This window comes from Acytostelium subglobosum (assembly GCF_000787575.1).
Source record: "Acytostelium subglobosum LB1 DNA, scaffold: scaffold19, whole genome shotgun sequence".
Classification (NCBI taxonomy): domain Eukaryota; phylum Evosea; class Eumycetozoa; order Acytosteliales; family Acytosteliaceae; genus Acytostelium; species Acytostelium subglobosum.
The window spans coordinates 380842-402316 of NW_012236514.1; the positions used below are offsets into that span (position 1 = coordinate 380842).

Below are 21475 nucleotides of genomic sequence, written 5' to 3' on the forward strand. Positions count from 1 at the left end.
ATGTTGCATCAATGATCAATGAATGGGTTGTCGCCTCCAGCCAATACTACAACCATAGCCATATTATTACCTTTAAACTCTGGTCTGATTATGCTACTTTTGTAACTATTCCTCATAATTAGAATGATAGTGATAGAGATAGAGAAAGTGAATCTAATCCAATATTATTACTATACATTCAAAGGATGGATATTATAGAGGATTCTTCGTATATATGCAAGATACTATCAATCCCACTTCAATTGTCCTGACAATATCCACTTTCCTTTGGTCTGTGGCAATAATGTTGGTAGTATGTTGGACATTTTCATCCGAGAATGATCGTAGTATTCTTTCAAAGACCATCTGGGGCATTTGGATAATGGCCATGGTATCATCAATGCTAGCTTGCATTTTTATCCTGTCTTTCGACTCTAACGCTCAAAAAGAGGTGAACTATTGCAATAGTAGTAATAAGGTTGGCTCAACAGACACTTGTAACTTCATTTGGGACTGGGACTTCAAATTTGTCAGTTATAGCTCTGGATACCATATGTGTATGGCTTCAACTATCTTGGCATTCCTATCCTTTTGGGTTCCATTAGTTTTATATAAAGTACAAGCATCCCAAAAGTCCACTGAGTCTATTTCACTCTTACATTAAAATAAAGTAAATAATAATTTACAAATATTAATATTATAATTATGTATTCATTGTATACACGTATAAAATACTAGCTGTCTTTCAACACTCATTCAACTCATTTGAACCCTGGAGGAGTGATTGAGATCACCATCACACACATAATCTGATCACCCCACACTCACACTCACACACACACATCGTTCATATGTTGAATGATTGATTATGGGGTAGTAGATGTCGGACAACATGTTGATGGAGGGTATGGGTGGACATTAATACTGTCTCCTTTCCAGTCCTATCACCAACCAACCACCAATCACCAATCACCATCAATTCGACATCGAATGTAAGACTGCCCATTTACCAACATCACTTGATTGAGGGTGTATGAAAGAATGAAAGAGAGTACACTCTGCATTCTTACCATAAGAGGTAAATACATGCTATCAACATATACTATGTGGACATTCCTCTCCGTACGTTAGTCAGCCAATCGTACATCAAAGCACGCATAAAGTATTGGCATCGGGATTATCCAAAGTACAACGTAGATGGGCAACATAAATAAATTGAATGTCGTTGGGTGTATCATCACCGTCCACTTGAGATTGAGAGATTGAGAGATTGAGAGACAAGGCTGTCTGTCTTGTTGCAGTCGCCACAGTTGGAGATACTGCCGGTCAAATGTTGGTTGGTGTTTGTTATAGTGGAGTAGCCCTATTCCTCAACACTTTCAATCTCACAGTCTCTCCTCCATACTTCCATCCCTACTGTATACTACTACTATTATACATACTTTGGTTGGTTGGGACAAGACTGTCCTTGAATGATCAGAATAACGTACGTATTCCTGGTGGCCCGTCAATATACTTAAGTACGTTCAACTCTAACTTAAAGGTGTGGCGAGCTCTGGTTCATGACCTAGGAGTGAGTATACTTAATGTATTATAATATAGTCACTTGACTCTCTTTAAACTAACTAATTCCCAAGATTAGAATTCATAAACATAGAACTATATCAATCAAATAATGAAGTTAATTAATATATTAAAAGCCAGCTTTGGAGTAAAGTCCAAAGACAAGGAAGCAAAACAAGGACACCCAACTACTTCCACTTCTTCATCTACATCTTCATCTACTTCCTCAAGTATATCTTCTGCCCCAGGTCTATTATATGTCAATCAGAAACATAGTCAGAGCTGTCCGGACATCTCTACACATACACAAACACAACAGCCTACACTACTGAGGCGAGCCAATACTCTTGGAAGACTTAATGGCTACTCAACTACTTGCAAGAACAACAACAACAACTTTGATACAATCTGTCGGGACTACTTCCCCAAGGAGACAATATCCAAGACCCGTAGTTATAAGTTGAGAACAATGTCATCAATGTGTATGAAAGAGGATAGTAGTGCAGGTGGATCCTCCATGGAAGACGAAGAAGATGTCGGCTCATTTGGAATGGGCAGTGTCCTTGTGGGATGCTTCGACACATATGATCAAAAGATCAGAGAGTATCCAGTAACCTATTACAGTGGGATTTAACAATGATCAATATATATATATATAATAAATAGTATAGTATTTATATATTTATGTCAATGTTTACTTGTATGAATGATTCATCCACAACCAGGCAATCGTGTGATCATGCAAGTATTGGGGTTCTTCTTGGACACACACCTCAAATTCCAAAGACAAGTTGAATGAGTGATATCACTCATTCATTCATTCATTCACAACTAGTTAGAGATAGATAGATAGTATAGTATAGTGATAGTATTAGTAATATTGGTTAATGAATGAACAATCATTGATCATTATATTTGTATCTATAATACTTATATAAACAGATAGATATAGTTATAGTTAGGTTGTTGTTGTTATAACATCCAAATGGATAACTATACAGATAGATATATGGGAACACAGAAGATGCAACAGTTGCGACAACAGAAGCAACAGCAACAGCAACAACAACAGGCAGCACAAGCACAAGCACTAGGACAACAACTACAGCAACCACAACAACAGCATACACCTCCGCAACATCAACAACATACACCTCCACAGCATCAGCAGACACCTCCACAGCACCAACAAACACCTCCCAAGCAACAATATATGTCACAACAGCAGCAATATAGGACTAATACACCTCAACAGAATCATCAACCACAACAACAACAATCGCAACAACAGTATCACAACAATAGGAATGAATATATGAGTGATGATAATCATCCTCTAATACATCATTCTGCCAAACAGACAAGACCACCAAAGTTTAAGGTATCCTATCATGTGGGCAGCAGAAGTGATGACAAGCACTGCTTTGGCATCACATCGTTAGCATATGACTACGACGACAATGTCTTGTACTCGGGTGGACGTGACTCCACCATCAAGCAATGGTCAATCGATGAAGCGTCAGGTGGCTTGGACGTGAACAACACTCTCAGCTTTGAAGGACACAACGACTGGGTCAACGACATCTTTGTCAATCCCAAGCAATCAATACGTAAGTCCAACTTGCAATGCTGTTGACTTGTTCAACAATGACTCACTCTCACTCCCCTCACTACAGTGGTGTCAGCATCATCTGATGCCTCGATCAAGTTGTGGAACACATCATCAGGCAAGTGCATACGCACTGAGAGGAAGCATGATGACTATGTCAAGGCACTGGCATATGCACCGGGCGCCAACTACTTTGCATCGTCCGGTCTTGACTCCCATATCATGCTCTGGGATCTCAACGTGTTCTCACCTGTAACGACACTTCCCAATGGTGGTGGTGACAGCACGTCCAACAACTACACTGTACCCCAGAATCAATCAACAACAGGCTCAGACGACATTGACGGCAGCTCCGACTCTTTGTTGCCCCCGCCACCAAGCCGCTTCAATATATCACGTGCTGGAGGCGACAACATATCGATATACAGTCTGGCGATCAATAACGACGCGTCATTGGTGTTGGTCGGCTCGACTGAGCGCACAATCCGCGCATGGGACGTCATGGGTGGCAAGAAGATCTTCAAGCTCAAGGGACATACAGACAACGTGCGATCAATTGTCATATCGAGCGACAGTAAGAGATGTCTGTCGGCGTCCAGCGACGGCTCATTCCGTCTCTGGGACCTAGGAATGCAGAAGTGCATCCACACCTTTGACGACATCCACAACGACTCTGTCTGGTCGTTGGCGGTGACATCCAACTTCTCACACGTCTACTCGGGTGGCCGCGACGGACTAGTGTACAGCACCGACCTAAAGACGTTCCACTCGTCGTTGGTGTGCAAGGAGTCGGGCCCAGTGCTCAAGATACTGCACAACGAGAAGTCCAGGTCGCTCTGGGTGTCCACCACCGACTCGGTTATCAAGAACTGGTCCATCGAAGACATTGGCCAGCTTCCAAAGAGTGAGCCCAGATTCATCGACGACGACAAGGAGCAATCCTTTGTTGTCAAGGAGCCCCTGGCAGTCATACCTGGCCGACCAGGCATCATCAAGCATCACATCATGAACAACCGTCGACATGTGCTCACCATGGACACCAACGACACGGTGCAACTGTGGGATGTGACCAGGGGCGAGGAGGTGCAGACCTATGGCAAGGTCGACTTTGACAAGCAGGTCGAGGAGCTGCAGGAGATCGTCAGCATACCCAAGTGGGCATCGATAGATACCAAGACTGGCAGTCTCAGTGTCACCCTCGAGCAATCACAATGTTTCAACGCCTATGTTCATCTATCCAACCTTGGCATCAACCTGCAGGAGGGTGAAGAGGACACCCTCTACAACATTGGCGAGCGTATCCTCTTCTCTCTCTTCTCACACTGGCTGAGAGACAAGCAGAAGCATGCCATCACAGGTGTCAACAACAATGTAAATAGTAGTAATAGCAACAACAACGGCAACAACAATAGTAGTAGTAATAGTGTAAATAGCAACAACAACAGCAGTAGTAACAGCAGTAGTAACAACACCAATGTTACAGATGAAGAAGAGACAAAGGATGAAGACAACGATGACAATGGACAACAGAACAAGAGACCAGCGACCAAGACACCCTCGTCCAACTCATCCACATCGACTACGCCAAGCTCACTCACACCAAACAACAGCTCCAATTGCATCGATGTTCTGCCTTCCAAGCGACTGTTCACTCTTCCAAAGGAGACACCCATCATCATCTACGATGATAACAACATCAACAATAGCTTTAGGTCGCGAATCGATCAGCTGGCCGGCACCAAGTACGATATGTTACCGCGATGGGTGACAGATGTGCTGCACGGTGGCCCCCTCGGTCAGAAGCCGTATATAGTCCATCTGATGATGGCGCCGAGCGAGGAGAAGAACATATCACCATTTTCCAAGACGTCCAACAAGTTCAATGCCCCACAGCACATCCAGATGAAGAAGGTGGCTACCTATGTGGCACAGACACTCAAGCTGTTTGAGCAGGGCTCCATGGCCGAAGAGTACATCGAGATACTCTGCAATGGCAAGTTATTGCTACCAACCTACACATTGGCCACGGTCAAGACGTTCTTTTGGAAGTCGAGCGAGGACCTTCAGCTGCACTACCGGGTCAAGGCTATCTATGGCAACGAGCAAGACCTGCGAACGATGGCCAAGAACAATCAGATCAAGAGGTATCCAAGGCCAATGTCCAGCAGCACCGCTGGTGCAGGTGGAGGATGCGCCACCACCAATGGAAATGTCACCAGCAACAGCAACAGCAATAGTAATAGTAATAGCAACAGTAGTAGTAAGGTAAATTCTGTCAACTCATCACCAGTATCATTAGTTGGACAGCCACAACAACAGCAGTCACAGCAGCCTCTACAACAGTCACAGCAGCAGCAACAACAACAGCAGACGCAGCCTCAACCAATACAACAAAGGGCACTTAAAACACCAAGTCCACTCAATAGTGGAGCTGGAAGTATGGATGACAACCTCCCGCCAATTTCAATAGAGTCTGGAATACATAATCTTTGACGATGCGATCACAATGGTCCATTGGATGGACCTGTCATTGCTAGCTCTATTAAACTATTCAAACGAATGATACGTCACTCTTGTATCCAACCAGGTCTCAGTCGTCGACGACTGACTACTTCTTCAAGTATTTATTCAATGATGGAGACACTTTGATTGGTTTCTTTGCTCTCACCAACTCCTTAACTCTTGGTTTGATTGTCTTTCGTGTCGTTGTTGATGAAGTGGATGTTGTAGTTGAAGTTGTAGTTGATGAGATAGGCTTTGGCTTCTCTGGCTTCTTGCGTAGCTTGAATCCCTTCATTATGGATGCTAACTCTGGTATTCCTCCATAAGTCTTTGAGCTAACAATCAATATTGGAAACTCTGTATAATGATATTGTTGTCGTAGTTCCTGGGTTGATTGATTGATTGATTGGAGTAGTTCCAGTGTTAGTGACTCCTCTCGAATGTGAACATGCATGACAACATACATCTGTTACAAGTGTGAATCGTTTGGCCAGGTCCTCTTGGGGTACCAGGTCTCCCTTGGTTAGGATGACATGTGTCCTCACTTGACTCTTGTCCAGGATCTTTAGAAGATCCTTGTCGCTGTCTTTGAGTCCATGTCGAGAGTCCACCAACACAAACACACGCTTGAGTGTCTTCCTCGTCGTGAGGTAGTCGACTGTCAGCTGATTCCATGTATCGACGCGATCAGACTTGGCGAATGCGAATCCATAACCAGGAAGGTCGACAAGATACAGTGTTGAGCCCAGCTCATACCAGTTGATGCTCTGGGTATAGCCAGGCTTGTCGGATGTCTTTGCCAAACCACGTTGAGTGACTGCATTGATGATCGATGACTTGCCAACATTACTCCTTCCAATGAATGCCACCTCGGGCAGTGTCTCGGGGATGAACGACCCGCTCTTCTTGGCCGCTGCCACAAACTTGAACTTTGAATGAAAGTACGTTGGAATGAGTGGCTTGGCCTTGTCTCGCACCACATCCAACTTTGTCTTTCCTTGCTTTGGTGTCTTGATACGCAGTCTTCCCAGATTCCTCTCTTTGATTGTGTCAATCACCTTGTCCTCGTACTCTGTCTGTCTGAACTGTTTGTTCTCGCCATCCTTCTCCTTCTGTGGCTCGACCTTTGATGATGTTGATACTGCTTTGCTGTCGCTCGTCTTGTTTGAAGTCTGTCTCTTGTGCCACATTGATCTCACAGACTCCTTTATAACGTTTGTGTTCTTCTCACCGATCAGTAGCTGCAGTCTTGGTATCTTCTTATCGTAAACAAAGTCAGACTTTGGTATTTCGGATAAGTCTGTCGACTCCAATGTCTCCTTTCGTTGCTTCATCATTGTTTTATATCTTCTATGTTTCTCCTTCTTCAACTCTCGTTTGACCTTTGACACATAACTTCTTGATGGCATCAATACACCTGCTCCTGCTCCAACTCCTGTATATGTTGAGGATGTTATTGATGTTGATAGAGCTTTCAAAGGGGATAAACTATGAATGAATGGTTGTTGTTGGTATATTGTTGATAGACCACTCCGCAGATTAAGAGGAGTGGACCATGACCTCAACATGAAAGATGATGTTGACAATCTTAGCATTGACATCTCTCTCTCTCTTGTGGTTATTAATACTAATACATTAATTACCAATTGGAAATGGTTTGTTCGTAAACATGACGACTCGTCTTTGTTGATTCGTTTTATTTTATGGGATTGCCACTTCCCAAGAGTTTGAACAAGATGTATGACTCTGTCCTCTATCAGTCGCGAGCATATGTGTCTTGCTATTCCTGTGATAGAGGTGCCATCAATGAACTGATCTTGATGGACTATCATTGATCAATACGGGATGGGTGTGATTGTCCAACAACACCTTGTTGTTGAAGTGAATGATCGAAATGTAATGATGTTGTTCCATTCCTTTCTCAATTGTTCGTAGAGATGGTGGAGGTGCTATTTTCTTCCTTGATGTCATTGTTGTCGTTACTGTCTAGTGTATCCTTGGTTATCTCTGGTACATCAACCTGTTCACTTGTTGAACCTTGAGTTGTCGCAGAAGAGGTGGAAGAGGAGGTAGACGGCGACGATGAAAGAAGTCCATCAAAGGGGTCGGGAGTCTCGAGGTCAAGTCCAAGCTTATCGATTGATAGTTTCCATGAATGTAGCATCATACGTGGACAGTCCCCATCCTTGGGTCCGTAGGTTTCGTCGCCAACAATGACATGTCCAAGTGACATAAGATGAACACGCAATTGATGTCGACGCCCAGTGTGTGGAATCATATGTACCTTTGAAGCCGGCTTGTTGTTATAGTATCCATGCTCAAGCACTCTGATGATGGTCTGTGACTTCCTTCCAGGATTGGCCTCAGTTCCAATCATCATCTTGAATGAATTGGAATCATTATTGTCGTCTGCTATTGGTTGATCGATTGTGATCTCTGTCTGCTTGCTGCCCTCCTTGCCCTCGATGTAGAGAGGAGTCATGTGTCCCCACACCAATGCAAGGTATTGCTTCAATGTCTCGCGCGACTGAAACAGATTGCCTGCCTTGTTAGCAGCCTCACGAGTCACTGCAGTCAACACCAAACCAGACGTAGCATAATCAATCCTATTCACCAACCTATATTGTCCTGCATGTTCAGGGTACTTCACAGCAAGATGCTTGAGCAATGTAATCTCCCTATCATCGCCATCAACACATACATCTATAATATGTTCATTCATTCGTTCATCGATGTTAGTAAAGGTATGAATGATCTTTCTGTACATGTAAGAATGATTGCCTACCGAATGGTTTGTTTACTGCGATGTACTTTGGTGACTTGTAGACAATGTCAAAGATGGGATTGGACAATGGTGTCCTTCCAACATACTCCTTCACCTGTGTTGCCATTCTTGCAAGCATTACTACATGTGCGAGCAAGTGTAGAGAGATAGTAAAGAATGAATAACGAAACAGACACAAAGTTTGGACTTTATTTCAGTTTGAATCAATCGTCTTCTTGGTTTCTGATCATCATTTGATTATAAGTATCAAATATATATAATTATGTAGCTAGAGGTAAAGATGTTGAGACTTTATGATTGATGGCCAAACAAAGGAGGAGGAGTCACTCCTTAAGGTGTGTTCAGAGTTGTCAACTTATCATCCATTCCCCAACCCCTCGCCACACTTACCACTCCAACTACCACCCTGTCAACAACCTTCACCCACATCAACTATGTGTATCCTTCCTTCCACATCATACTCTACTACTACAACTACTTCACTCATTCATTCATTCATTCATTCGTTCAATCAATCTTACATACTTATAATATTAAGGAGATAATGAGCTATAGAGGTGGAAACAATCATTCTCCAATGGGAGCTGATATTGCAATTGATGATGACAATCCTCCTGTGAACTTGGATAAACATTTTCATAAGACTAAGGAGATGATGCCTCCACCACTTCCACCAAGACAACCAAAGATAGTCACCAAACCAATGCCACCAAATCTTTCAAAATCACAACGAGGTCATGGTCATCATCACCAACCTCACCATCATCATAATCATCATCAAATGGATGGAGCATCAGTTCTTGTTAATAATGTTCCAATTCCACCTCCTCGATCAAACAAGCCACATGCACCTCAAAAGACAAGTCTGAACCTAAAGAATGCCAAGGAACAAGTGGATACACATTCCAGGATTGTTCTAACTGCAATCGGTGCCAAATCACCAAACGCCAAGTTGGAATCCAACTATCCCGAGTTATTGTTGGACAACAAAACACATGTTCAAAGTCTACAATACACATCCATAATACTACAATTGGAAGATGTCACTGTTAAACAAATGATCAATGGTGAGAAGAGATCATTATTGAAACATATACCTGTAAATGTTTACAAAACAATCGTTGAGGATACCATCATTATCCAAATTGACTACATATACATCTATACCAATCTCCAAGAGAAGACATCAATCCGTATATATCCATTCCATTATCTCATCTCGGATAACTTTAACAATCACTTTATAATCAAACCTTCAAAGTATGTTCCATATTCCAACAACTGGAAGTCTATCCAGGAGCTAACAAATCCACGCGTACTACATTTTAGGAATACTCCACAAGACTTATTGGACAAGTTAGAGATAATACTGACATACTATACAAGTTATTATCGTGTTCCAATGTCAAATACCCAGAGTTATAATGATAATACTGCTCGTACAATGGATAAGGCATCAACAAAGATTGAAAGCGGAAGTATGGCAGTGTCAAGAGGGTTGGTATCTGGTGGAAAGTACTTTGCCAAAGGTGCAGCAAAAGTCGGAGAGATGTATAGGAATAATGCAAAGGCCTACGAAGGTCCTGAGATGACTGATGATCAGAGAAGGGAGCTTGAAAACCCAGACAGTGAGGCCAACAAGTCGTTGTCCAGCTCAGAGAAGATGGTCCAAGGTTCAAGTTGTGTCAACAGGAGCATCTTTGGTGCTCTCAGCTTGGCAGGATCGAAAGCTAGCGAAGCAGTCCGTAAAAGTGATTGGTACAAAGAGGTATGTACAGGCTGAACAATGGTAGACATAGGTTTGGAGAACTGACTAGATGTATATTCAGAGGAAGGAGGAAGAACAGAGACAAGAGAGATTGAATGGCAAGGATGAGAAAGGGGAGGCCGGGAAGAAACTAGGTGGGTCAGGTGTGAATGCCTTGACCAATGTACTGGGTGGACTGCAGGAGGGAGTGCTCATATCAGCCAGAGGAGTTCGAGATGCATCCGTTGAGACTACAAGACACACAAAAGGCGATTATGAAGCAGAGGTATCAAAGAAGAAGTGGGATGCAGCAGGCAACTGTACTCTGTCAATTGTCAATGTTCTGAGTGTTGTCAGCACTACATGGATAACAGCTGCACTCTATGCAGCAGCTGGAGTGGTGTCGTATGATCCTGACAAGGCACAGAACCTCATTGGAGCATGGTGGAAGGCAGGATGGGTGGCCGAGAAATCAGATCTACTCTCTGGCAGCAGGTGGTGTCCACGATGGATGGTCCTGAGGAATCCAACAATAGCCCTATACTCCTCGCCCCTTGATCCACCTGACAAGCCAATCTGTTATCACTACCTCACCAAGGTCAAGTGTGCCAAGCCTTTGCCAGAGCAACAAAGTCAACGTAGTCACTCATTTGAAGTAGTCTCACTCTGCTCCTCCATCTATCTCTCAACGCTTGTACCAGAAGTAGAATGGTGCAATCAGACCATTCCACAGCCACACCCAGAGACTGAGATGACCCAGTGGATGAACGCAATAGCCAACCTGTCAAAGTATGCTAAATGCGAGCAATGAGGACATCTGGTCAATAAACTCCTCCAATAATTCGGATGCTATTATTAAACAATTAGAACAAGTACTCATGATCCACTACTGTCCAAAGAAGTACAAACAGTTATCTGTCTATCATTCAGTCTCTAAGAGGAGGCACCTCCTCCTCCACTTTTAATATCACTGAATGGACGATATCCACTGATTCCCTGTGGTGGATACTTGAAGGTGGGTCCAAAGTTGAAACGAACCGCTCCTCCCATGTACATTGATGCGGCAGGATAGTACATTGCTCGGCCAATGTCCTTGAAGGCCACGCCTGGTGACACACCATTCTTGAAGAACCTGATCTCGCTGCCCTCGATTGGTGCCGGTGTGTCGTCCTCCAACTCCTTCTTGACCATCTCGTACACTGCCAACTGATCCACATTGTCAAATGTCTTTATCTCGCTATCCACTGGCAATGAGATGTAGAAGCCAATCACGTCATTGGGGCCAAATGGTTGACCATAGGGAAGACTCTTGGCCTTGTGAAATATGTCGCCCTGTTGACTGCGGTATGAATAGCTGTGCTGATCATATCCTACATTGGCTTGCTTGTCACCCTTGGCTGACGACCAACCGAGACGAGTGCTTCCAGTGTTGCCAATGATCTCGACTTCATAGTACCAAGCACCGGTCACGCATGGGAATGAGGCCTTGGCCATGCGGTAGCCCTTCTGATTCGAACAAGTCAGCATGTCTGATTGATCGATCACTATCTGAGGAGCAGAGTTCTGAAGTGCCACACAAAGTTTATCGTACTGTACAGTTGGTACATAGTTTGAATCCTTCAATGGTAACAGCAATAGCTTGTTCAAGTGTTTAAACTAGTATGTGTCGATGGGTTAGGCTTTGGTCGGGAATGTATGACCTGTCTAATACTCACTCTTTGCTCTTGTGGCACTGACTTCTTCTTCTTCTTCTTCTTCTTGTTGTTCATTGACGCCAAGACCTTGTTCTTGAACACAGGGTTGTCTTTCAGTCGCAACTGTTGTGTTCCCAATGCCCAATATCCAGGCTTGTTGATATTGACCGCACCAGACTTGAATATATGTCCATCAGTCAACGCGGGCAGTAATGGCTTCTGCCAATTTGGTTTCTCTGTGGCGAGCCGTTGTTAGGTCGCGAACCATGAGTGATTGATTGATTGATTGATCAACTTACTCTTCTTATCGCTACATAGTAATTGCCAGTTCTGATCAACCATTGGAATGATGTCCTCGTCAAGACTAAAGTAGAACTGATTGTCATTCTGTAGTTGTAGGTTATATAATACAATCTCCAATACATCGACCCTATAATGATTGATTGATTGATTGATTGTTAATATCTGGATACTCCGACACTTGGGCATCATCATAATCATACCAGTTCTTTGCAAATCGCTCAAATGTCTCGTGACCTTTGGTGCAGACGGAGCAGGAGAATCGATATACCCAGTCACCGGCCATCTGTTCAGAGCCAGTCAGAACGTGTACACATGTGGTGTGGAATAGTTGGTAACAATTATCACATCTGATCATATTGTTGTCTTGATCCTTTCCACATGCATAACAATATATATTCTCCTTATTCCTTAAGAAGTTGTTATCCCATGTCAATGTACTCAGCTGATGATGAGTGAGTGATTGAGTGAGTAAGTGAGTATGTTGAGATGATTGATCGAATGATGTCGACATACATCATAGGGGAACTGAAGCATCTTGGGAGTGTTGATCAATTGTTGGTCAGGAGGTGTCGTCACAGTGTCGGACATCATGGTGGGCGAGGAGAGGTTGTCAGAGGAGCGCTTGCTACTCTTGAGTGAGAACTTAGACTTGGTCTTCTTCTTTTTGTGTGTTGATGTTGTAGTTGGTGTTGTAGCGCCAGATGTCTTCTCATCAATTGCCATGTCATTCGTACTCTGATCCAATCGCATACCATCATCCTCAGTCGCCACTGCTTGTTGTTGATGTTGTTGATGTTGTTGCATCTCCTCATCATCCTCCTTGATTGAATTGTATTGTTGCTGTTGTTGCTGCTGTTGCTGTGCTAGACTTGTGTCCACGACATCACTACTCATAAGCATACGATTGATACTTAGTTGTCGTGAGTTGCCAACTTGATAAGGATGATCTGACTCTGACTCGTGGTCATCTCCACCTCCATGTCCACCTCCACCTCCACCACCTCCGAGATGTATGACACCCTCATCAACAGTCTGTATATTGGTATCAGAGTATAATAGACTTAGCTTCCTGCCACCACCATGCTGCAGCATTGATGTCTCCTCGACATGTCTAGCCTCTGGTGATGGTGAGTAGTATGACAATTGAGTGGATTGATTGAGTGCAATATGAGTCTGAGGTGGTGGAGAGTTGTTTGTACTATTGAATGACATTGTAGAGTATGGATTACTATCGATACCATCCATACTCTCATCCATTATATTAACATCTACATCATCTTCATCATCAATTCTAACATCTTCATTCTCATCTGTTTCATGCTCAACATTTGCATTGTTCTTGTTGTTATTGTTATTGTTGGCATTATTGTCGCTGCCGCTGCTGCTGTTGCTGTACATTGTTTGTGTTGCTGATGTTGACGCGCATGCACGTCTAGTCGCTGTATCTGTGTTGTAGACGATGAAGTTGTGGTTGTTGACTAAGTTGGGAAGTAAATGGGATCTGAAACATCCCCCTATTTTCTCCTTTTTTGTCCAGTTTGAATTGAATTTGACAAGTCGACTTCACCTCATCATCACTCAAATTAATCTAACTTAAGTTGTTAGTAACACCATTCATTCATTGTAAATCAAACACACCTTGTAATACATATACATACATTCATACATATAACAAATAATAACAATTAGTACGAAGAGGGAGGAAGAACATTAATCTGTAGTTAGTGCATGTTTTTTAAATCTACTACATTCTTCCAATCAATCAATCAATCAATCAATCAATCCAATGTACGTTGTCGTTGTTAATAATATCTGGGATATTACTCCCATTTTGTCAATGGTGACTAAACATTAACATCATAATCATCATCATTACCTAAAAGATTTCAATAGTAATATATAAATAATCTTCAATACAATGTCTACTACGACAACAACAACATCAACAAGCGGGGCAGTAGTTGATCCTGCACCAACAACATCAACTACATCATCATCTAAACAACATAGTAGTATACCAAAGGCAAAGGATCAAAAGTTTCATAAACAACCACCCAAGTCAACAACAACCAGAGGAGATAGAGATCATTCAACAGTTGAGCCAAAAGGACCAAAGCCACAAAAGGAGTCCACACAACCAAAAGAGCCAAAGGACAATCTGAGTACTCCCAAGGCTGCCAAGGCCCCTTCCACACCAAAGGAGCCAAGAACACCTGCAAAGCAAGAGCAACAACAACAACCACATGATGGAGTTGTAGCTGAGCGCAAAATGTGTACATACCATGAACATGAGGCCCTGTGGGGAACCAATCCAATGTTACCATCCAATGAGTTCTCAAAGCTAACTTCAAGTATATGTGATAAGTGCTATAAGAAGCGACAATCAGACAAGAATAAGCTGAAAAGGCAAGAGAAGCAAGAGAAGCAGAAGCAACAACAACCACAAGATGTCAATGACAAGCCACTACCAAAGACTCGCAAGGAGAGGGCTCCAAAGCTCCCAGCACCAATGCATGCATTCAATCCCCATCCTCATGTTGCGCATCCACATGCTCACCCACATCCAATGGCTCACCAACATCAACATGAACAACATCATCCACACGGTCAACACCAGCGTGATCAACATCCACGTGTACATCAACCTCCAATGCATCAATATCATCAAGAGAAGATTGTGATCATCAACGAGTTGCAACCCGAACAGTTTCCACAAGCACACCCACCTCATCATCGTGCCCCTGCTCATATCCATCATGCCCCTGCCCACGCTCCCCAAGGCCCGCATGCCCCTCATGCCCCTCGCCATCAGGCCCCTGCACATCCACCTCAATATCGGGCCGCCTCTGCTCCTGCCCATCATGCACCTGCTCATGCACCTGCTCATGTACCTGCTCATGCTCATCATGTCCCCGCTCACGCCCCTGCTCCCCACCATGAGGATGGCGACAAGGTAGACAAGAGGAGAGACAATAAGAAGGACAAAAATGACAAGAAGGAGAAGAAGGAGAAGGAACATAAGCCACAAAAGGAAGGACAAGAGAAGAGTGCCACCAAGAACAGATCTGGAAAGAAAGAGAAGGGCGACAAGAAGCAGGGTGGTGAGGCCAAACTGATCTCTGGCGTCAAGAAGGAGAGGTCGAAGCGTGTCATGTTCCAAGCATACGTCTCAGAGGAAGACGTTCGCAAGGGACTCCAAGAGAAACGCTACTTCTATGGCCAGCTGCGTGTGAATGCTAAGAAGTACTACGACGCCTACATCACTGTGGACGGTGTCGACGGCGATGCCTACTGTGAGGGTCTCAAGTACAGGAACAGAGCATTCAACTCGGACATTGTGGTGTTTGAGATGGTGCGCGAGTCAGAGTGGAAGTCCAAGGCCAACAACAAGGACGATGACGACGAAGTCGAGAAGGCCACGATCAAGGACACGACAGACATGGGTGGTCGCGATCAGGGAACAATCTTATTGTCATCATCACTCTCAAAGTTGCAGATCAAGGAGAAGGAAGCACTGGAGTCGATGTACTCAAAGAATGTCGACAGTGATTGCGAGGATGAGGGCAGCGATGTGTCAGAGGACACTCCCACACCAATCAAGATCGAGATTGAGGGTGATGATGATGATGACATGGATGAGGACTTTGTCATTGTCCCCACAACCACTACCACCTCTACTACCTCTGGCAGCAACAATAACAATGTGCCCAAGTTGAGTAAGAAGAGGACTGCTGGCCCTACACCAGTGAAGAACATGATCCAGGACATCAAGTACTTCCAATCACTCGTTCACAAGGCCAATGATAAGAACCTGTACGTGTCCTGCAGGATCGTTCACATCCTTGACTGCAGACACTCAAGGAATCATGTTGGAATCCTTACAGTATGTACTCCACATAATCAAGTCCTGGACTCCATCCAAGTGTCTAACAAATAATCCCAACATAGGACCAAGACAATGCTACCTTTGCCAACTTCACACCAATGGATAGCGCGTTGCCAAGATGTCTGGTCTTCAAGGAGACCATCCCTGAGTTCAGATCCAAGCCAGAGATGTACAAGAACATGCTGATCTCAGTGAGCTATGGCCAATGGAAGGAGACATCCTACCTCCCAATTGGTCACTTCCACTCTGTGTTTGGAGAGTGTGGAGAGATTGAGCCAGAGACACGTGCCTTGCTCAAGGAGTACAATGTCGACACGTCGGCATTCTCGCGTGAGGTCATGGACTGTCTGCCCCAGGTTCCCAAAGGCACCTCTTGGAACATCTCCCAAGAGGAGATCGCCAAGAGACGCGATCTTCGTGGCCAGATCATCGTGTCGATCGATCCCGACACTGCTAAGGATCTGGACGATGCCCTCTCCTGTGTGCCACTGCCAGACGGCAACTTTGAGGTCGGTGTGCACATTGCCGATGTGTCCCACTTTGTGAAGCCACACACTGCCCTGGACGCATGCGCTGCTGACCGCGCCACAACCGTGTACCTGGTCCAAAAGGCCATCCCAATGCTGCCATCACTGTTGTGTGAGGAGTTGTGCTCGCTCAACTATGGCGTGGAACGTTTCGCCTTCTCTGTCATCTGGACACTGACACCCGAGGGCAAGGTGATCAACGAATGGTTTGGCAAGTCTGTGATCAAGTCTGCGTGCAGACTGACCTATCGTGTGGCCCAAGCCATTATCGACGGCAAGTTCCAAACATCGTGGAAGGATGGGCTGGCACCAGAGCAGATCAAGTCTCTGCTCGGTCCTGACACTCCACAACATGTGCAGGCGGTCATCAGCTCAGTGATGGGACTGCGCGAGATTGCCAAGCACCTTCGCCAGGCCAGAATGGACAGCGGTGCGTTCAACATCCATCCAACCAAGCTTGCCTTTGAGCTGGACGAGAAGGGCAACCCAGTCTCAACCAGGATCTACCAGATATTCGAGTCCAACCATCTGGTGGAGGAGTTCATGTTGATGGCCAACATGCAGGTGGCCTCGCGCATTGCCAAGTACTTCCCAGAGAACGCACTGCTCAGACGCCATCCCGATCCCAACCCAAGAAAGCTGCAACAGTTCATCGACTTTTGTACGAGCCACGACTACCCAATCGACTCGTCCACAGTCGAGACATTTGGCGCGTCGATCCTGGCGCTCAAGGAGAAGGTCACGGACAAGAACATCTTCTCGGCCATCCAACTGCTCTCTATCCGCTCCATGCGTCTGGCCGAGTACTTCTGTACTGGCACTGAGGATGAGTGGCGCCATTATGCCCTCAACGTGGATCACTACACTCATTTCACCTCACCAATCAGACGTTATGCAGATATCATCGTCCATCGACTTTTGGAGTTGTCGATTGAGGTCGAGCGACTGGGCGAGCAAGGCGACCACTCTCGCGTCCTTGACCAACTGCCCGAGACTGAAGCCGTGGCCAAGATCTCGCTACAATGCAATGAGAAGAAGCTCAATGCTAGAAAGGCCCAGGAGCGCAGTGACAAGGTATTCCTGTGCATCCTGCTGCAGCAGAAACTCAACGTCACCGACGCCATCGTACTTAGCACAGGCCCGACGTTCATCTCGGTGATCGTACCAATGTTTGGCAGCGAGCAGCGCATCTATCTCGAGGATCACAAGGAGGACAAGTTGATAATCTCACACAGCTTCGAGAAGGAGACCGAGAGCAATGAGATCGTGTGGCCTGGCATTGAAGAAGGTGACGAGCCCATCAAGCAGCAGTATCGTCAGCTCACAACGGTCAAGGTGATGATCACTGTGGACAAGTCCAAGTTCCCAATCGACACCAAGTGCACATTGTTGCATCCACTCTATGTCGAGACACAACAATCCAATAACTAAACAAATACCAAAGGATGTGGATTCCAATAAGTCCGTCATATCCTCCCATTTATGTTTACAATGATTGATTGATTGTGATTGCCAACAACCCTGGGTTGTCATGCAGGTGATGTTACAACATGGGAAGTGAGGATGTTGGATTCTGATGTTTGACTACGTATACAGGAACACTTGAATGATGTACAATGTATTCACTGACCGAACCCAATATCAACCTTGTTGTATAACTAGTTAGTATGTTGGATAAGTATGGACATCCTCAATAGCAATATACATACTTCTTGAATACACTCAGTCCTCTTGAACCAACTATGACCATATCGAAAGGTCCATTGGTTTCTGTATGATTGATTATCTCTTGTCTAACATCTCCATATAACAAAATTTGTTCTACCTTTGTAAACTATTATTCAGGTTAGCATTGAGTGGACATCAAGCGATGGAAGGGATTACATACACCTTTATCTTTGAATCTTTGGACATCCCTCTCTAGGAATACTTTGGCCTCTTTCTCTTTCCTCTTTATTAACTTATCGTCATCTGATGTTGTTATAAAGTCCTCTTGAGGTGCATATATAAAGTCATCAATCTCCACAACTGTTATGATCTCAATTGAATCTTTAGATGGATTCAAGAATCCTAAACAATGCTCTACTGCATATGATGAATTCTCTGATCCATCAACTGCTATTAATGCTTTCATTATTATTATTATTATTATCTATTATCTATTATCTATTTAAATACTCTGTATATATTAAGTAGATAGAGATACAATTCAATTTAGAGAGAAAGACTGACGATAGAACACGATGAAATTGTTGTGGTGGTGTCTGGAAGGATTGTGTTGGATTGATACCCATTTATGGAAATTACCATATATGGAATAATTTCGAACTTCAGCATTATGGGATAATTCCATTGATAAAATTTGTATCTTCCTTATATATACAGTATTATAATATTCTTTCTTTCCACCTGAACATTAATCACAATTATTATTAAAATACTGAATATTAATAAACTGAACAAATCGAACGAAGTGATGTGAACTTGTTCAAAAGTAGTTCAAATTCAAAAGTTATTTATTCGTTGAGTTCGCAGATTGATAGATAGAAATAGAATAAGTTATATAATCAATAATGTCAGATACAGATAACACTATTGATGATGTCCAACAGGAGAATGGAGATCAGACTATTGAAGAAAATGAAGATACCAAGACAGATGACACCAAGGCAGAGTCTGTCGTAGATGATCCTGTATGACTACATGATTGAACGAATGATTGAATGATTGAATGAATGATAGACTAACAACATTAACAACAATAACAACAATAACAAAGGAACTGGAAGAGATGAAAAGAAGATATAAAGAGATGGAGGAGGAGACAAAGAAGTTGACAGAACTACAGAATAGTATTGAAGCTTCAGCAGGCGCATTTGGTGATCAGGAGGAGATTGACGCACGCTCTGTATATGTTGGCAACGTTGAGTACACTTCGACACAAGAGGAGATACTGGCGCACTTCCAATCATGTGGCACTGTCAACAGAATTACAATTCTAAACGATAAGACGACAGGTCATCCCAAAGGGTATGGTCGATACACGCACAAGGATGCATACACTTCAAGTTTACTAACTTGCAAGTAATGTCATGTAATATAGATGCTGCTATGTAGAGTTTGTCGATAAGGACTCTGTTGCGACTGCTATTCATTTGAACGATACGATGTTTAAGGATAGACAGATAAAGGTTACGCCTAAGAGAACAAACCTGCCGGCCTACATGCGATATCCACGTGGAGGAAGAGGTGGTGGTGGCAGAGGCAGAGGTGGACGTGGCGGTCCACCCATGGGAGGACGCGGCGGTGGTGGCGGTGGTGGCAGAGGCGCATTCAGAGGAAGCAAGAGACCCTACCATCCATACTCATGAGTTGGTTGTTCATTCATGAATAAACAAAGCGACTTGGAAATGAATGAATGGATTAGGTTGATCACTCCTAGTGAGCCAGATCAGGTCAGACGAACAAAGAGTAAATCGGACCATCATGACAACTGCTTGAAGTTACATCGGGATCAGATGATTTTATGATTGTTTGTTTGTTGTTGGAGCTGTGCCGGCAGATGACAAACAGGCAAACAGAGATGGCAACAGCAACAAAATGGTAGAGGAAAATGGTGCTCGACCTTGGTTGATTGGTAGCAACAATGATCATCTCATATTCATCATTCGGCGGCGGATAAATTTGAACAGCGCTGTCGTCATTCCAGAGTAAAGCGGCCTACAGATGCCCCTCTAATGTTGGTAGGATTGGGATGTCTCTGTCATCTGCCGGACCTCCGGAAGTGGTTGTTGGAAATGGAAATTGAATGACCTGGCCTGGAATGATAAATGATATATGTCTGTCTCGATCAATCAATCAGTATCACCATCCACTCATTCGAACCCCCCACCCACCTCTAATACATCATCAATCACCTGATCACACCACACTTATCTCTCGACCAAGATGTTGATGGTGGTTGTGATGACCACCTTTTGGAGGATAGATGACACTCTGCCTGTCTGTCTGTCTGTCTGTTGCACAACACAAATAGACATACACAACACAGACTACAGTAGGCATTTATGATTGGTTGATGAAATTTAGTTGCAATCACCAGTTGATTGATTGAATGAATGAATTACCTGTCCATCAATCACCATCGTATAGTGACAATTCATTCACTATACTCGCGAGAGACAGACGCACTCGCATTGTCAATCACGGCAGAGAGTAAATGAGTGAGCGTGTTGGGTTGCGTTTGATAGAATGACTGAGCTAAGTTGATACTTCTGAATGATTATCACCATCATCATTATAATCAGTGTATCTCCTTGAGATCCTATGTTATGTTAGCTAACTAACTAATATCGCGACGGTCAATATCAATACATTATAAATATTAATATTAATATCAGTCAGAGAGTTCCAGAGAGACATTATGATAAACTAAGTTTGTTAAAGTGGACATTCTGGAATTCATTTCATTCATCCATTCATTCAATTCATCGAGATAAAACAAAGAGAGACAGAGGTAAAGATCTTGTGAATGACCCACCCATCTTCACCTCACATCTTCATCACCATCATCATCATCAACGCAACGTCCCCTCATCTTCCATTTTCTCTCCATTCTACTCCTTTGACAAATGCTTACCATAAACCACATGATCACTTATAAGTGTGCAGCACATCTTCAGATCTAATAATACCAAAGTATCTATCTCCCATGATCTTCCTTCCTTCTTCCAACCTCAGCCATCATCACCAACAACAGCACATACATAGACACATTTACACTCATAGCCTCACTCAAGGATATGTCGCTATTGTTGGATGGATGGATGGATTATGATCTATGATCGACATAAGTGTGTGAGGAGGAGTGCAGGACATTC

At 43.8% G+C, this 21475-nt stretch overlaps 7 protein-coding genes across 7 annotated transcripts; 4 read left to right on the forward strand and 3 right to left on the reverse strand.

The window, feature by feature from the left end:
• Positions 1 to 2551: 2551 nt before the first annotated feature.
• On the forward strand, positions 2552 to 5644 carry SAMD00019534_087380 (hypothetical protein; the record flags this gene model as incomplete). Its single annotated transcript, XM_012896095.1, has 2 exons — positions 2552 to 3152; positions 3219 to 5644. The coding sequence occupies 2 exons, from the start codon at positions 2552 to 2554 to the stop codon at positions 5642 to 5644; spliced, it is 3027 nt and encodes a 1008-aa protein (XP_012751549.1).
• Positions 5645 to 5759: 115 nt separating this feature from the next.
• SAMD00019534_087390 (hypothetical protein) lies at positions 5760 to 6990 on the reverse strand (the record flags this gene model as incomplete). The annotated part of the gene is made up of 2 exons (XM_012896096.1): positions 5760 to 6038; positions 6118 to 6990. The coding sequence occupies 2 exons, from the start codon at positions 6988 to 6990 to the stop codon at positions 5760 to 5762; spliced, it is 1152 nt and encodes a 383-aa protein (XP_012751550.1).
• A 584-nt stretch (positions 6991 to 7574) lies between these two features.
• Positions 7575 to 8544, reverse strand: SAMD00019534_087400 (hypothetical protein; the record flags this gene model as incomplete). Its single annotated transcript, XM_012896097.1, has 2 exons — positions 7575 to 8356; positions 8439 to 8544. The coding sequence occupies 2 exons, from the start codon at positions 8542 to 8544 to the stop codon at positions 7575 to 7577; spliced, it is 888 nt and encodes a 295-aa protein (XP_012751551.1).
• A 723-nt stretch (positions 8545 to 9267) lies between these two features.
• SAMD00019534_087410 (hypothetical protein) lies at positions 9268 to 10990 on the forward strand (the record flags this gene model as incomplete). Its single annotated transcript, XM_012896098.1, has 3 exons — positions 9268 to 9698; positions 9768 to 10206; positions 10268 to 10990. Coding segments are annotated over 3 exons (1593 nt in total), but the record flags the coding sequence as incomplete, so codon positions are not given.
• A 128-nt stretch (positions 10991 to 11118) lies between these two features.
• Positions 11119 to 13580, reverse strand: SAMD00019534_087420 (hypothetical protein; the record flags this gene model as incomplete). Its single annotated transcript, XM_012896099.1, has 5 exons — positions 11119 to 11841; positions 11901 to 12115; positions 12179 to 12309; positions 12383 to 12624; positions 12696 to 13580. The coding sequence occupies 5 exons, from the start codon at positions 13578 to 13580 to the stop codon at positions 11119 to 11121; spliced, it is 2196 nt and encodes a 731-aa protein (XP_012751553.1).
• A 520-nt stretch (positions 13581 to 14100) lies between these two features.
• Positions 14101 to 18026, forward strand: SAMD00019534_087430 (hypothetical protein; the record flags this gene model as incomplete). The annotated part of the gene is made up of 2 exons (XM_012896100.1): positions 14101 to 16065; positions 16131 to 18026. The coding sequence occupies 2 exons, from the start codon at positions 14101 to 14103 to the stop codon at positions 18024 to 18026; spliced, it is 3861 nt and encodes a 1286-aa protein (XP_012751554.1).
• A 1142-nt stretch (positions 18027 to 19168) lies between these two features.
• Positions 19169 to 19966, forward strand: SAMD00019534_087440 (hypothetical protein; the record flags this gene model as incomplete). The annotated part of the gene is made up of 3 exons (XM_012896101.1): positions 19169 to 19288; positions 19375 to 19625; positions 19699 to 19966. The coding sequence occupies 3 exons, from the start codon at positions 19169 to 19171 to the stop codon at positions 19964 to 19966; spliced, it is 639 nt and encodes a 212-aa protein (XP_012751555.1).
• Positions 19967 to 21475: the final 1509 nt, after the last annotated feature.